General features: G+C 49.1%; 9 protein-coding genes across 9 annotated transcripts; 6 read left to right on the top strand and 3 right to left on the bottom strand.

Moving 5' to 3' along the window:
• Positions 1–192: 192 nt before the first annotated feature.
• On the top strand, positions 193–2,067 carry Z518_03313 (uncharacterized protein; the record flags this gene model as incomplete). The annotated part of the gene is made up of 1 exon (XM_013420338.1): positions 193–2,067. One exon carries the CDS (start codon positions 193–195, stop codon positions 2,065–2,067), a length of 1,875 nt encoding a protein of 624 aa, XP_013275792.1.
• A 2,456-nt stretch (positions 2,068–4,523) lies between these two features.
• Positions 4,524–5,390, top strand: Z518_03312 (uncharacterized protein; the record flags this gene model as incomplete). Its single annotated transcript, XM_013420337.1, has 2 exons — positions 4,524–4,769; positions 5,208–5,390. 2 exons carry the CDS (start codon positions 4,524–4,526, stop codon positions 5,388–5,390), a joined length of 429 nt encoding a protein of 142 aa, XP_013275791.1.
• Positions 5,391–6,182: 792 nt separating this feature from the next.
• On the bottom strand, positions 6,183–6,605 carry Z518_03311 (uncharacterized protein; the record flags this gene model as incomplete). Its single annotated transcript, XM_013420336.1, has 2 exons — positions 6,183–6,343; positions 6,410–6,605. 2 exons carry the CDS (start codon positions 6,603–6,605, stop codon positions 6,183–6,185), a joined length of 357 nt encoding a protein of 118 aa, XP_013275790.1.
• A 645-nt stretch (positions 6,606–7,250) lies between these two features.
• Positions 7,251–7,633, top strand: Z518_03310 (uncharacterized protein; the record flags this gene model as incomplete). Its single annotated transcript, XM_013420335.1, has 3 exons — positions 7,251–7,291; positions 7,352–7,492; positions 7,564–7,633. The coding sequence occupies 3 exons, from the start codon at positions 7,251–7,253 to the stop codon at positions 7,631–7,633; spliced, it is 252 nt and encodes an 83-aa protein (XP_013275789.1).
• Positions 7,634–10,284: 2,651 nt separating this feature from the next.
• On the top strand, positions 10,285–11,028 carry Z518_03309 (uncharacterized protein; the record flags this gene model as incomplete). The annotated part of the gene is made up of 1 exon (XM_013420334.1): positions 10,285–11,028. One exon carries the CDS (start codon positions 10,285–10,287, stop codon positions 11,026–11,028), a length of 744 nt encoding a protein of 247 aa, XP_013275788.1.
• A 227-nt stretch (positions 11,029–11,255) lies between these two features.
• On the bottom strand, positions 11,256–11,960 carry Z518_03308 (HAD phosphatase, family IIIA; the record flags this gene model as incomplete). Its single annotated transcript, XM_013420333.1, has 1 exon — positions 11,256–11,960. The coding sequence occupies one exon, from the start codon at positions 11,958–11,960 to the stop codon at positions 11,256–11,258; it is 705 nt and encodes a 234-aa protein (XP_013275787.1).
• A 298-nt stretch (positions 11,961–12,258) lies between these two features.
• On the top strand, positions 12,259–12,764 carry Z518_03307 (small nuclear ribonucleoprotein Sm D3; the record flags this gene model as incomplete). Its single annotated transcript, XM_013420332.1, has 3 exons — positions 12,259–12,315; positions 12,379–12,439; positions 12,532–12,764. 3 exons carry the CDS (start codon positions 12,259–12,261, stop codon positions 12,762–12,764), a joined length of 351 nt encoding a protein of 116 aa, XP_013275786.1.
• A 634-nt stretch (positions 12,765–13,398) lies between these two features.
• Z518_03306 (uncharacterized protein) lies at positions 13,399–14,511 on the top strand (the record flags this gene model as incomplete). Its single annotated transcript, XM_013420331.1, has 1 exon — positions 13,399–14,511. One exon carries the CDS (start codon positions 13,399–13,401, stop codon positions 14,509–14,511), a length of 1,113 nt encoding a protein of 370 aa, XP_013275785.1.
• Positions 14,512–14,816: 305 nt separating this feature from the next.
• Positions 14,817–15,353, bottom strand: Z518_03305 (uncharacterized protein; the record flags this gene model as incomplete). Its single annotated transcript, XM_013420330.1, has 1 exon — positions 14,817–15,353. The coding sequence occupies one exon, from the start codon at positions 15,351–15,353 to the stop codon at positions 14,817–14,819; it is 537 nt and encodes a 178-aa protein (XP_013275784.1).
• Between the last annotated feature and the right edge of the window lie 241 nt (positions 15,354–15,594).

Raw genomic sequence — 15,594 nt, 5'->3', positions numbered from 1 at the left:
ATTCCAAGCTCAAGGAATTCCTTTTTTCCAATAACCTCACTTCCCTCACGTGGGCTTCCTGTAAACAACAAGTACAGGCGATGATCATCATACCAAAAGTCTCAGACATCCACCCAACTTGCAACCTGATCAAGTCGATCTTCCGTCGAATAACCTAGCCTCTTTCACCGCACGGCACGCAATGCACCAAAAATGCCTCTACAATCTCGGGAGGTTGTCACTCTCAGTTTGATTTTGGACTGCGATGAAGAGGAGGATGAGCATATTGCCACAGAAGAATCTCAACGCAGCCCTCCCCTCCTACGTCTGCCCGTCGAGCTCCGTCTCAAGGTCCTCCGCTACCTCTTACGCTTTGACCGGAACCGCAAGACTTACACTCGCCGGCCGCCTTCAACCAGTGCTTCGGAACTGCTCTATTTGAATCCGAGACGCATACTCGAGGCGGCTCCATTCAGGCATAAAGGGAATCAAGATATCAACGGCTCTCCACCCGTCATAAACACTTGTCATCTGGACCTGGCGATATTGAAGACCTGCAAATCGCTATATTGGGAAGCAAAAACAGTTCTCTACATCGAAAACAAAGTGGTGGGCTTCCAGTCTGGAATCAAAGGACTCGGTGCCAAATTCCAAAACTATGGCTTGCCGGTATGGGGTCCTTTCCCGGCGTCGAGGTTGATCACGTCACAATCTGAAGGATCAGAATCCGACATGTCAAAATTCGACCCGGTCATGCTGTTCAGTGGTCAAAATACCAAACCGGATACCCCATTTTACCTTTGCAGTTATGCAGACACTGCAGATTTCGTTCATGCCCTCTGGATTATGATTGAAAGCCCTTTCGCGCGTGGCATGCGATACAACCTGACTCTTCCGGCGGAGCCGCGATACCGCCATGTCAATCGGACCGACAGTTTCGTCAAGTGCGCAGTCTTGCCCTGGCTACACAGTCACGTCAAGTCGATCGATTTCCACTATCCGGGCCGTGCCACCACCTCAAACGACACCGCCCAGATTACATCACCGTCTGCTGAGAAGCGGTTGGATTCGATTCGAAATGAGTTCATCAACCACCGGAATAAAGCCAAATACGAACCCAACGTTCATACCTACAATTCGATTTGCACCTATCTTGAGCAGCTGATGCTCCAAGCCGATGTCTGCATCGAGAAAGGCGACTTTTTCAGTGCCGAGCGTCTCTATGAACGCGTCTGCTATGAATCCTCCAGTATCGTGCGCACGAGAACTAGCAAATTAGTGGATGTTTCGTCTAAATCCAAGGAAGGCATCAATCGTGTTTGCAAGCTGATCGCTCTGAGTGCCTACAGACTCTGCGAGCTTCGAAGTGGGTCATTAGCACTTCTCCTTTCGAAAACTATTGAAGAAATGTTCGCAAAGGGAAAGAAGAAGGCATCTTGCGAAGCGAAAAGGGCTGAAAATTGCAGTCCCGATCAGGCCTCCGCCGATGAACGAAGTGAACCTGTGGAAGCTTCTTCGTCGGCGACGGCGAATGAACATCTAAATGTTGAGCACATCGAGCAGAATACCACGCAGTCTGGTGACGAGATGGCGGTGTCTCCGGGTGAGAGAAATGCAGCCAAAGCGGTTATGCTACGTCCAGCGTCAGCAAGCTATACTCCACGGACCACTCGCCTAGAACCCAGTCTCGCTCAGGAACTAGCCATTACAAGTGGCCTTCTCGCACTACGACTTCCTTGTGCTTGTCCAGTGTCAGAGTGGTATGCCCGACTCAACATCATGCTGCTTCGACTTTTTGCTGAGCGCAATGATGTCACGTACGCAGTTTCGTGTATTCGGCAGATACAAAACTATTGCAACATCGTCTTGAAAGATGCGAAAACAAAGAATCAAAAAGATCCGAAGTGGCAAGCATTGGAGTCCTTGGTCACTGATTTGACGTACCAGTTGAAACCAGGAGCTCCGAGGAGGTGTTTTTTGGAGACTGCCGACAGATGTCAAGAGGTTATTAAATCTTTATGGGGCCCACGTTTGAACGTGCAAAAGGATTACGTTGGATTGATCTGGACTTTCCGGTGGGCAACATAAGGACGGGCATGGACATTGCAGTTCAATGGAGTTGATCAGAGTCGCATGACAGCGCCCGGTGGGTCTTGCATTTCCTGTGCAGGCTTGACTTTCCTCTGCTTATATGGAATGGAAGGGTTAAGACACAATGAACGACGTGCAAATAATAATGAGCAGCAAAAGACATGTCCACCAGAAGACGACAACCACTTTCTTTTTCCACTCTTGCCGTGCAAAAGGAGTTCCTTGATGCTCAGCTTGCGAATAGACATGATGCCCACGGTATGCAGGAGAAAGTGATTTGTACGATAATAGAGTTCCCTTCATTATCTTTCAGTCCTCCTTGGTTACCGGCGCCGTTCTCTCCCTTCCTCCCCTCCATTTTTTTTCTTTGCCTTTCAATCCAGTGGACTCTGACTGGTCAGCCTTGCTTCCCCAGATTTCTCGGTATCGAACCTTGACGCATGTCAAGTTCGACCGAAGAAGCGGTTGCCGTCCAGTGTATAGTCCACGTGGTATTCTGTATCTGTGTTCTTGGAACATCTGTTCTCCAGCAATAGCCATTGTGCCAAAGCAGCCCTTCATGGAATGTCTCTCCGGCCTCATAGGCCCTGTTGTCGGGGACGGTATGGAGCCGACACCGTTAAGACGGCGCACCTCTTGTAACTGGCAGCCTCTGTATCAGCATGTTTATGTCCATACGAAGGTAGGTACTCCAGTTAGATATTCGGTGAAAGTTCATCATTCTCCTTGCAGTCCACAATACCATTAGTCCCTGGCGCTCGACTCTTCCCACACGCCTCTGATTCCGTCATTGACCAGATCTAATTGGTCAACATGAGTAGCTCGTATGAAGGTGCCAAACTGAGTATGCCAAGAGAATGTGTATTGAATGCTCTGTTTATCTGGCAACTGGTCCTGCCAGGCTGCTGGCATATACACGTTTGGTTGACCCCTTTTCTTCCCCTATTCCTACCCCTATATCCCGAACGGGGGCACTAGCTTCTTGTTCAACCGTTGAACAGAAGGGTATAGAGGGCACTCAATAAAAGCTTTGGCATGACTTTCTGGCTTTGTCATGTTGCCAAGTTCGACATGCGAAGTATATCACTGCTCGGTCTGGCGGTTTGAGGTAGCTTGCCATCCTCTAATGGTGGACTTCAAAGACGAAGCTTCCATCATTAAATTTATTTCTCTCCTCCAAACTTCAGTGTCATCTACTTTGAACACTCCCGATCCGCAACTGCTGCCCAACAAATTCAGCTTGCACCTCCTGGTAAAATGGCGACGTCAACATCATCCGATACCACACCGTCGGACATCAATCCCAATGAACCTAATCATCCGTACCTGCTTCGAATTATCCCCCCACTAACGGCATGTCAAGGACACGTGGTGGTATTGGAGACTCCAGAAATGCAACTCACCAACTTCAGGCTCCTAGGTCATTGGTCTCTATCTTGACTTTGAGGAAAGAGCGATGGCCAGACGAGAGTGGATACCGGCCTCAGCTGATCAATTCGACTCAGAACGGCCTGGGTGAAACACTACATGGCCGCCTATTGAGAGCCCTCAATACTGAGGAGGAGTTGTCACAGGACCACTATATCACGTCACAACCACATCCTAGCACGTAGTCCCATTTCTTCTCATCTGTGATAATCGGCGCTGCCAAAGCAGTTAAAGGCTTGTAAAGCGCGGATGTTATTCTGTACACCTGGGTGAGTGATCCCAAAAAATGGGTCCATCATTCTGTACACTGCCTCTGATTGGTCCGAATTTGGATTTTCGGTCATCCGTGCAAGTCAAGTCGCGTGAAGGGCTTCCACGAGTGTACGATGACACGGGGATCTGTCCTGTTCCGAAAAGATCCAAGGGGTCGTCAGACTATATAGTCCCGAAGCGTGTACGATGCGCGCAACACCTCCCAGAGTCTTTACAAGCCTTGACGTCGCCACTTGTCACATGTGGAGAGCACGGCACGAGCCTCTCGCTGGGAGACGCATCAGAAAGCCAGGGCTCTGGAAGTATGCTATCACCCCCACAATAGGCTAGGGAAGTAATTTCCGCCGGCTGCTACTAATTAGGATAGCTAGATGCGTGAGAAGTTCTTTCGCCACGGGAATTATATACGTTTGACTCGGAAGCTGACATCATTGATCTGTGATCTGTGGCGCTTGACCATAACTTATGTGCCGATTTCTTTCTCTCATATATCATTGCAGTGGGCCTCCTCAGATGAGTCTTGCGATTCGATTCTATCACGCCAATACCACAGGGATGTCATCTCAAAATATCGAACCGGCATTCTCAGTCATTGGGGAAAACAGACCTCAGCGTACCGCACCAGAATCTTCGGGACGCAAGAAGTCAAGCGTGGCCTGCTTCGCTTGCAAAAAGCGGCGGTCAAAGGTTTGCTACCTGCCTTTGTGATGCTGGCGGGCCCTCTGACTGACCTTGAAAAGTGTGACGGCAACATGCCCTGCATATCTTGTACCTCCCGGAATACCGAGTGTGTTAAGGATGAATACGACGATCGTCGGCGTAGGCTCGCTGTCAGACGAAAGGTTGAGATACTGGAGAACGATCGCCGACTCCTTGAGGACTTACTCAACGCAATCCGGACAGGTAGACCAAGTCAAGTGGATTCTCTGGTCAATCTAATACGTGGTAATGCCACCAGACAAGAAATTATCTCCTGGCTTGAGACCGAATTTCGCAACGTTGGAGATTCCCCGAAGGTCGAAGAGCCTTACGCTCATCGCAGGACCCGGGGAACGCAGCGCCGCGTGCCTAGTCAAACTACAGACATCATTAATCCTCCAATGTCTGTGCCTGCGAAGCCTTGAACGACTGTTACAGCCGACGATAATTTCGTCTCAAAGTATTATAACCCCCTTCGGCGCGAACGGCACCCAAAATAGCTGGAGAGAGATCTATGTCTTATTTTGCGAAAGACTCAGCGAGCCGATGATTTCGTGTTGTCAAGTGGATCAAATGAAGTCCTCTCCACCAACGCCGTAAATTTGCTCCTTTCACGCACGATTCTGCGCTCTCCACCATCCGCCATGTCCACAAATGGCGAACAGCCAGGGACCGCTCCTCTGTCAGAGATTCCTGGGCCCCCTGGTTCCGTGGAATGTCTAACTCCGAGGACCTAGGAACGAACAAGCAGTGAAAACCACACCCAGAGCCCTCAATTTAACAACATCAAAGCCTTTCGCCAATTATTGGCCGAGTTTGAAACCACAATGCATCTTGATGAAAGAAGATCAGATATGTCCAATATCGGGCTGGAGTGTTCACTCGAGAAATGGGAGGATCTGCAAGTCAATGAGCTGTGAGACCTGATGTTACCCGTGACTAAAACAATGGGTGGCGTCGTATACGCAGACGCTTGTAGGGATTGTCGGGGAAGAAGTCTGTCTTCAAAAGTTGAACTTGAAGTACGCGATGACATCGCTTCCTCTTGAGAGATATGGCGAGTTGCTCATAGTTTCTCAGACTGCCACAGCCAAAGAAGACATCATATAATAGAAGTGAGAGAGCAATACACCCCGAACTTGAGTATACCAACTGAATTGCTTACACTAGAGGGAATGATGGAGACAGTTCCGGTTCCCCCTAGTCTAGGATTGCCTGACAGATGTGTCCAATGATGATATTATAGCACAGGCTTCGTAAGCGGCCGTCGACAAGCTTGGCCAGGAAGCTAGAAAATCATGGCAGAATGCTTCAGTTGGAAGGTGATGAATTAATTTACTTGAGATAACTGGTCCGTGGTCACCATGTGCTATCGTTTGCAAGGCAAATGGCCTTAACTGGCTAGAGAGCAGCCAGTGTTGCGTGGGGATTCTCATCATCACATCGGCGAATACTGGAAGATGTATGCTACATAACCGTTTGGCGGATGTGGATTAACTCAGCCTGGGTTATCACAGTTACTCTACTCCGTCCTGCTCTCTCTGTCTGCTGAACGGGTCCCGTTGTTGTGTTGTCGATTAGCTTGAACGCTTACAAAAGATATATCAATGGCACAAACATTGAAATGTCAGGGAGCCAAGCGGGAATCAAATCTCAGTCCATTAAAGACAGTATACTATCATTGACTCTAGGCCTTCAATATATGGAGATGGTTAAAGAGCTTTCACATCAGATCTGCCCATATTTCCCGACACGACATCCGAGGGCAATTCATCCTCATCCAAACCCTCCGAATAGCTTCCTGACGGCTTTGCGGCACGGGTCCGTTGGCCTATAATGTTGTCTTGGTTGATAGCTTCCTTCTCATCTCCCTCTGCGTGTGCCGTTAGCAGGTACAATTCATCATGGAGGCGAAATTAGATAGGTGAGTCGAACATACCGAGCTGCTCATCACTGTTGGACTCTGGTGGTTTCACAGGGTCCTCCACTGGGTCTGTGTCTTTTTGCACTGGTATCGTAGCCTCTCCAGGCCGTACGTAAGATGCGTCGTTGATATCACCTGTTACTTCTGTTGCGTCATCGTTTTGAGCTTCATAACGGTCGTCGCCGGCACGGAAGTTTGATTTGTCCGTCATTTTCGCACTGTAGATATCTTGGTGTAGCGAAACTAGGAAGATTGTGCGATATAATGCCTCTACTGGCTCACCACTCTGGTCCTCTGACCGCAGAGGCGAAAGAGGCAGCCAATTTATATGGATATTGTATTGCCAGGACGCAGTTGGTCCGGATGATGCATTTGTCTCTTGTTGTCCACCGATGCGATTTCACATTCCCTGGGGTTGGCCTAGGGTCTGCAAACGTGACGGATGGCATATGTTGTAATAGTGAGATCACCCTTGCCTAATGAAATTCAAAATGCCCAAGGTTGATAGGGCCACTCTTCCAAGCCCACTTTTTGGGCCTTGTGGCTCGACAAGGGCGATGATATTCCACGTCACGATCCGCATCCACCCAGTGTGATGGGAGACACATGACGTGATAATGGGATCATTCTTACGTATGGGACGAGAATTCGTAAGTCGATCAAAGGCATATTTCCTGGCAACTGTGTGGTCGGGGCAAGGCTGGCTATAGGACAAGCGATTTATTTCAGGTGACGTCAGCAAATGCAACAAAGATCCAGAACGCTATATCAGACCGGAGGCAAGCAACAAACGCAGGCTCACTTCTCAAGCAGAATAGCACCATATCCAGTTACTATACCGAGAAAATTTGATACGATGGCTGAAGAAGCGGTAAACAAAGCTCGAGGATACAAGGCGTAAGCCTGGTCAATATCTAGGACTTTTCATCACGGCTGGAAATGGCTGACTTTCGATAGAACTCTTTCGAATCCCAATGTATCAGAGAATGCCAAGCAGCATGCCAAAGATGTCCTTGATAACGAACTACAAGGTGGAAATGTCGGGGTGAGCGACGAAGGTGGAAAGGATCCTGGAAACGTGGCCCGTGGTTTGAAAGCGTAAGTATTGACACCTCGGGAGTATAGATATCGAGTTGAGGAGCTGAGAATTGACACTTGGGTTTTCATAGTGCAACCAATAATCCTAATGTCAGCGAGGAAGGTCAAAAGGCGGCCCGGGAGAAATTACAGCAAATGTGAAAGGGCTGTGTTGGTACTCCTGCACATAACTGCCTAGATACCAACAGAATACAAGAGCCAGATTGTCATATCTGGGACAAGAGGGGAAAGAAAAGGAGCAAGGGAATATCGCAATGGCAAAGGCTGACTGAAGTAGTCGTTGTATGGCCTATCTGTGTGTCTTGAGGGTTGTGTGGGGTAGCAGGAACTACGTCCGCCTTGTCACGTGACAAGGACCTTCCCGGGTTTGCCTTGTTCAGGTTAGGCGTTATTGCTTTCAATGTCGGCTGGACAGGAAAACCCAAATCTATCCGAATCTGCATCCTCAAATCGGTCGTAACCCTGCATAGGTATCCCTTGGATAAATGGCCTGGTTCGGTGGCCCATATGGAATGGACATTGCTGCGAGAGCCTATTAAGAGCCGTGTTCTTCCCTCCCCAAGACTTCATCCCCCAGGGGCTTCTTCCACGCAGCCTTACACAATTCTCCCCCTGATATCAACACAATATATGTAGGTATACAAGCCAATCCTCCTTCAAGACGAGGAGACATGGTGATTCATTGTGACGCGACGACTACATCAGCATGTCAACAGATCAATTCCACAACTATGCTTTCGAAGGTTAGAGAAATTCTGTGCGGCAAAAAAATTGTTTGCATTGTAGTCTTCATGCGGCTACATTACTCCACTTTCTGGGGGAATTTCTTCTCTGGATTCAAGGCTAAACTAGGAAAGGATCATGCTGACACATTGAGGTTTATGTTCTCTACCCAATGGAAGATACCCCTACTTGTATGGCTTTCCTCGAACATATCCTGGTGCCTGAAGTGTCCTGGAGAAACGAAGTCCATCCAATGCTTCTCTTCAGACTCTTGAGTCAGCACTTGCAAGAGCTAACACGTTGCTAACCTTTTAGAGTCTCAGATTTCAGAGCCACTTCTTTGAAATCCAGTTCCCATTTCCACCCGAAAAGTTTGATTTTCGCCACGTAGAGACCGCTTCTGAACTGGAACTCGAATTCGTGGAATTGCTTCCAGCACACGAAATCAGGGAGCTTTGCTATGCGTCAGTAGCCAGTACTAAGTTTGTCACTCGCCACATCCCTGCGTGTCGAATAAGTGGGCTTTGTTTGTTCGTCCTGTCGGGAAATGGTGATCGGCGTTATTACTTTTTGTCCGTTCCTTTTTGTGCCATTGTTACATAGATGGAAACTTCCGCAACAAAGTGAGTAAAAGTAGCGACTCGAGGCCAAATAATGTCGCCACCAGCAAGATTAGTTGGGTGCTCGAATCTATCGATTATCGACCAAGATATGTTGGAAATTGGGATTCAAAGGACAAAGCAAATCGAGGGCAAGAGCGGGGGGGAAGTGCGACAGCTGAGATATCAGACTCACTCAGAAGCTTCCTCAGAACACCACATGGATCGTATGCCAAAATGCGAGACACTGCCAGTACCACTGGTAAGCTAGACACGGGCAAATGATGGCAATAGCTCCCAGCAAGACGACAGGAAGAAAATCCCTGAGCAGCAGAGAACTCCAGAATACGGTCGCGGGTTATCGTGTGAAGATGGAGTGCCCGTTTCATTCTGCTGTTTTGCTCACATGTAGAGAGCTATATGAAGAAGGCAGCCAAGTTTCACGGTGCGGGTGGTCGCCTCCGAGTATTGGGCCGACATGGCGATCGAAAATGGGACAGGAAGTGGATCGTGGTAGTGGCGGGAGATTTTCCCCTACTACATCGAGGTATTCTTCGAGGTGAGGTACAATGCATCTGCTCCGTGTTCTTTCATGTCGAATCGGCCCATCTTTGTTGCCCGGCCGAAACTGCGTCAAGCTGAACTCGAGTTTGCCTTGGGAAAGCTACAAAATAAGTTGACGCATAGTCTCGTGTTGGCAGCATTCAATGCGGCCCTGGTCGAGCCCCAGCCGTGAATCGTCGGGGAGAATGTCACCTGAAATAAGCTCATGAACTAGTTCATGGCAGTGAGTGGGAGATTCTTTGAGTCTCTACGATGTAGAGATGTGAGCGTTGAGTGGACGTGGAGAAGTAGCCAGAGAGAGAGAGAAAATTAGTTGTGTTCCTGAGCATGCGATCAAGATATTTGGTGAGATCACAATTTCGGACAATGTCGTGTCTTCGCTTCATGCCTGATGAGCAGGGGTATGTCATCTGTAGGGAATCGGGTGACTTTCTCTTCGAAAGACAGCAACCGACCGTCTTGATCGGTTTTGTTTTGTGGAATTGGGTAATTGTTCTCTGATCAAAGACCGGAAAGTGTACTTTCGTCTTGTAGCAATAGGTTGGTGAAATCATAAATATGATGCAATAGTCCGAGATTGACGGGCACAGGGCGCTTCTCATTTAGTGTTTTGCTGCCTGGGCCGCATTTTCCGATGAGCAGGGGGCCTGATTGACATTCCCAGTAGGTCGATGAAACCGAACTGCAAGGGACCAGTGAGCCCCTGATTAGAGGGGGCCGATACGAAGTGGAGGTCGATGGTACCCCTGGAAGGGGATCCCCAGAGTTTAGCATAGTTACTCATGATACGTGTATTGGCCGTAGATCAAAAGGCGCCGTTGTTTCATTCAAATAAGTCAAATGTCGCCTCAGAAGATTGCTTGAGAGGTGTCCGTTCATCTACACCATATTCCCAAGCTGATCGTCATGGGAAAAATCCAGGTTCAGGAACACACACAATCATACCAGGCCATTTCGACCAAATCTCCGCACGGGTTACGATGCCTGAAAGTCCTGTTCAGTGAATACGACAGCTCTCAGCCCAGCCGGTTGATTTTGAACAGTCTCTTCGCAAAAGACTTTCAGGACAATGAAAATGGCACCGACCGAAGTGTTGGTCGAGACGAGGCTATCGACAACATCATCTCCAGTCGAGCACGGTGTACAAAACACCAAATGGATCTGAAGCACGCTTGGTGTGTCGAGAACTCCGGGAGCAGTCATACGGTGTTTTTCGAGGGAATTCGATTTATGTTTCTAGACGGAGATTCGGATTGGACGCGCGTCCCTTTTTCGGGGAGGATAGAAGTCCGCATCAAAGAGAACAGGTTCACGCTGAAAGATGCCGTTGTCGAGGTCGTCACACGAAGAATGACCTCTGATACCGGTCAATTGGTCAGCAGAGATCTTCAACAACAACGACCACAGCGGCGAACATCTTCGTCGAGTCCGATCAGTCCAATTGAGTCGCCCATGGGGACCTTGCGACGGTCCACCAGTAAGATAGCCATTCCCGCCGTTTCGGAATTACCAGCTGTGACTACAAGTTTGATGGAAACCAAGTCCCTACCTTCTTATCAATCTTCGGAACTGCTCAAAGGAGCCGCTATAGGGACGCCGACGGTTATTTCAGGGAGTTCAGGTGATGGAGAATTGATGTTGAAGCAGTGACAGATCTCCTTTGGGAAATGATGGTAGCGGGGAATTTGTTGACTGTGTTATATAAGGGAGTAATAGTATGACAGTCTTCCTTCGAAAATCGGGTTTTGGGGGGATATATCTTGTTGGATTTGGGACACGTCTGGGCAAAAGTTGTGGACTTGGTTCATAGAAACGGTCCCCAACTTTTCTCGAGGCGACTGAGGTCGTTCCATAATATACTCGAGGAGCCGAGATTCTCATTGCTCTTGCGAGGAGATGGTGTTCTTGGGCAAGGGAGCAGCCTGCCTTAGACCGCGCCTTACCATTCCTTCGAAGCGATTCTCCATTTTGCTGAAGAAACCTCTGTAATCTCGACCGAGCATTTCAGGATTTCGCCATCCATCCCTGCACCAGATACTCCAGCTGCCCATTTCGTGAGCCAAAAGAACATCAGTAGCCAGCCTGTCACCAACTACCACAATTTCTCGTGGGTCTTCTGTCACGCCATGCTCTTGGAAGAATTTCAAGATATCCGGCCCGCAAAATGGCTTCTTACGATCTGGATGTTGTCGTAAGACAGGCAGTCCGATTTCCAGCTCCAATTGCTTAGCTTCGGCCTCGTGTCCGGGAGCCGAAGAACTTCCTGCGGTGTTCGATACAATCAGGATGCTGTAAGTGCTGTGAGAGAATTCGGGGCTCTCTTTGATCTTCTCAACCTTGTTTCTATAAGCTTGGTGTAGTTTGGCAGTCTCCGGTGGACAGAGGGTATTGTCTTTGTCTAAGACAAGGGCGCGTATCGTGGGTTTCTTGCCCGTGGCATTGAGTGAGGGAAGACAAGGGCCCACGGGAAGTGGAAGAGAGAGTAGAGTTGGGATGGTGGCATGCGGAAGGAGGCACGACGGATCGTGGATCGCATAGGCCAGAGTCAGACGAAGAGCTGGGACATTGGAAAAGAGCGGCATATCAAGAATCGTTTTGGAGGACTCATTGAATCTTCAACGAAGAAGTTCGAGGAACTTCATTGACATGGGTGACGAATGTGATGTTGACCCGATCTCTTTGAACGGCGGAGGTAATCTCGGGGATAAGAGGCGCACCTCAAATGCATTCTTTTCGTGGGCTGCGATTTTCGACCTTTTACCGACAAGTCGGATCGCGCAATCGACCCTCCTCAATACCGCCTCATATTGTCTTGCACTGTGTTATACTACCAAGTCTGTTATCGACGAGACCATTTCCTTCCCCCCACCATAACCAAACATGGGCAAACTCACATCGACCATCGGCATACCCATCAAACTACTCAACGAGGCACAAGTAAGTCCTATACTGGCAATCCATGGTCTATATGGCTCAAAGCTGACTTATTTCTTTGCGTAGGGCCATGTAGTTACGTTGGAATTGACGTCCGGTCAAGTATACCGCGGGAAACTCTTAGAAGGTACGAAACCAGCAATTTTCCTTGGGGCCTCTACTCTCGGGCGCCGGACGTTTCTAGCCTGGACAAGTCGTATTGACTCCATTCTTTTACAGCCGAAGACAACATGAACGTCCAACTGAAAGACATCACTGCCACCGCACGAGACGGACGAGTGTCGCACCTTGATCAAGTCTACATCCGAGGCAGCCACGTGCGGTTTTTCATTGTCCCAGATATGCTTCGAAATGCACCCATGTTCAGGTCACGGGGAATCAGAGGTCGTGGTGTCGGTTTGGCGCGAGGAAGAGCCACAGTGAATCGTGCCCGCGCCGGAAGGAGGAATTAAATGATGAGGGAAAAGCCAAAAAAGGAAAAGACTTTTCTACCAGCGTCACGAACATGTTGCATTGAAGTCCTTTGGTGTTAGCAAATGGCGCTGCCCGGCTTCTGGGTGAATTTTCAACACGCAAGACACGCATGAATTGCGAGCGTCGGGAGCATCAAAAATGGTGAATTCATATGATACCCTACGGGAATGGGAAAAAGAGCAGCGTCTTGGTTCGATGGTGCAGGGAACGAAGTCAAGACAAATTATGATACCCTAAAGTGCAAGATACTCAGGGCTACGTTGGCATATTTTTGGAGAAGCCAAAGCCTTGCTTCCCGTTGTGCCCATTCTTCATCTCTGTCTACGCTGAGCATGCCCTTGTACGATTCCCGTGGCTCCTTAATCAATGAGGTGAGCCCCAGGCTCCTGCTTCTGTTCGAAGCTCGACCAATTGTGGAAGACTGAAGAAAAAGGGCTTATACGTGAAGGTCTTGCACGTGATCGTGAGCAGATTTAAAATCCCTGTACTCTTATTTCTCCCCCCCAAACTATCGGCCATCTGTCTTGTTTCGGCTACATTTCCAATCAATATAAGGGAAACCGATCAAATTCGAAAGTACGTCTCCCGCATTGGCCAGGCTGGGCGAGAAAAATGGTGGCGGAGCCGTCGCTGGGAAAACCCTCCTCGCTACGCCTATTGATTCTCGCACCATCCTCGGACCCGACTACGGTACCACCATTTCGTAATTTACTGGAAGCCATCACGGGATCATCACCCTCAGATGAGGTCACTTCATTCTCCGGATATACATCGCACCCACCACTCAGTCTGAGGACGAAATATTATAGTTCCGATGTAAGTATTTGGTGTGACGAACTACCGTCTATATCCACGTCTAGCGTCCAAAGCGGAGACCGGAAAGAAGCAGACTCAAATCCAGTAGAAGACACTTTGGCCCTCCAAGAATGGAACGACCAAATGCTTTCCACGGCGGCCGCAGAGGTCCGGGCTGTCATCGGTGGGATTCTCTTGATTCTACCTATATCTTCACTCTCGTCTTCGTCAATACCTGACTCTTACGTGTCATTCATTGAAGCGGTACACTCATTACGCGAGGCGGTCGAAGACGACAGCTACGGTCGCGACATTGCCTCGATTATCCTACTACAGTCCATGTCCTCCGCAGTGCAACAGGAGAAATTGTCCGCCACGATGGAGAAGCTGGAAGATACATGTCTGTCGGCAAAGGGAATTTTAGGGTGGGATTTCGTGGCTTGGGATGGGCAAACTCAAAACGTTGAGAAGGAAGGAAATGCAAACGACGAAAGGAATGAGTATGGTGAGAAAACTGGTATTCAGAGAGTAATTGAAGTGTTGGAGGGTATTGATTGGTCCGCCTCACCAAATGTCGGTGACGATGACGGTGAATGTGAGCTTGGTGAGCTGGATGGCGATGATGAAGAAATTACCTTGTCGCCTCACGTACCGGGGAACATGAGGTTCTCTGGTCTTGATCATGAGTTGCAGCGAGAGATGATGGAGCTGAAAATGTCCATGCTTGAAGACGGTGATGACCGTGACACTCATCAGGGAGCTCAGGCAAGGAGAGACATGCCCGGGGATGAAGATGTACAGGTCGAACAGCTGCAGGGTTTGATGGAGCGAGTGGTTGCGATTCGTGAGGCGGGGTCTGAGATGCCCAAGGCTGAAAGGGAGAAGTTTGCGAAGAGGGAGATCGGAAGGATCATGCGAGAAATCGGATGATATCGTCTTGTGATGGCATGTCGATCAGGGCCTCGCGCTGGCGCAGTCTGGTAATGTCCCCAAAAGTGAGCTCGTCGCATTCCCATCTGTGAGCTTGTCGAGTGTTGGAGAGGGGGAAGCGTTACAAGTATTCGACGGCCCCTGTCCTGATCCATGGGCTTTAATGTCACTGGTCATCTCGATGCTGTTCGTTTTGGAAGACGAAACGTCCAGGTGCTTGTCAGCTCCTCAAGCTTGGGTCTGGACTGTCGTAAACACTCGGTTTGGTCAAACCCCAGGTAGCATCAACCTAGTTGTCGGACATGCTATCCATCCGGTTCGTCGAATGACAACTTGATCTTCTTTCCTTTCTTCTTTCCGGTACCAGGTTCATTCTTCTTTGAACCGAAAGCCTCGCCGTCGTCATTCTTTCTCTGGGCTGTCTCCTCTGATGTGTCGCCAACTTTGCCGTCTCCGTCCTCGTCGTCGGCACCAACTACTTTTCCCGCTTTTCTCTTCTTCGCATTGGCGGAGGCACCAATCTCTACCACCTTTTGTTTTTCTTGCTTCCCATTGTTCCGGTCGGCTTCGGGATCTGCTCCTGGCTCCTTGCCGCCTTGGTTTCCGGACAGATCGCCCTCTCGTATCCTTCGCTCAAATTCTCCCTTTTCAACTCTCTCACCTTGCTCATCCACGATTACTGGATCGTCTTCATCACCATCCCCGGTCTTAAGTCTGTCCTTCTTCGGTCGCGCGATTTGGACATTGTGCCTTCCATCGAGTCCACCAAATTCACCTCGCAGTTTGCGGAGAAACGAAGGCTCTTTTTGGTTATATTGGATATTTCTGGCGTTGAAGGCCATATTCGAACTATGGGATCGAAGAAAGCCAAGTTGAAGATGTGTCGAGGTCGAGAGGCCGCGACCGAAAAGATTCTAGGATGCTAGGTCACGTGCATAGAGAACAACATGTGATGATAAGCGGGCTTATCGAGCACCCTACTAAGTCGTCAGGTGGTGGGCTTTTTTTACCTCGCAAACTCCTGAACCGCAACGTCAAGATTTTGGTCTTCAACTCCCTCGATCTCAGTCCCCTGCAAAATGT

Source organism: Rhinocladiella mackenziei (assembly GCF_000835555.1).
Source record: "Rhinocladiella mackenziei CBS 650.93 unplaced genomic scaffold supercont1.2, whole genome shotgun sequence".
Taxonomy (NCBI): Eukaryota; Fungi; Ascomycota; class Eurotiomycetes; order Chaetothyriales; family Herpotrichiellaceae; genus Rhinocladiella; species Rhinocladiella mackenziei.
This window is presented reverse-complemented; position numbering and strand designations above follow the sequence as displayed.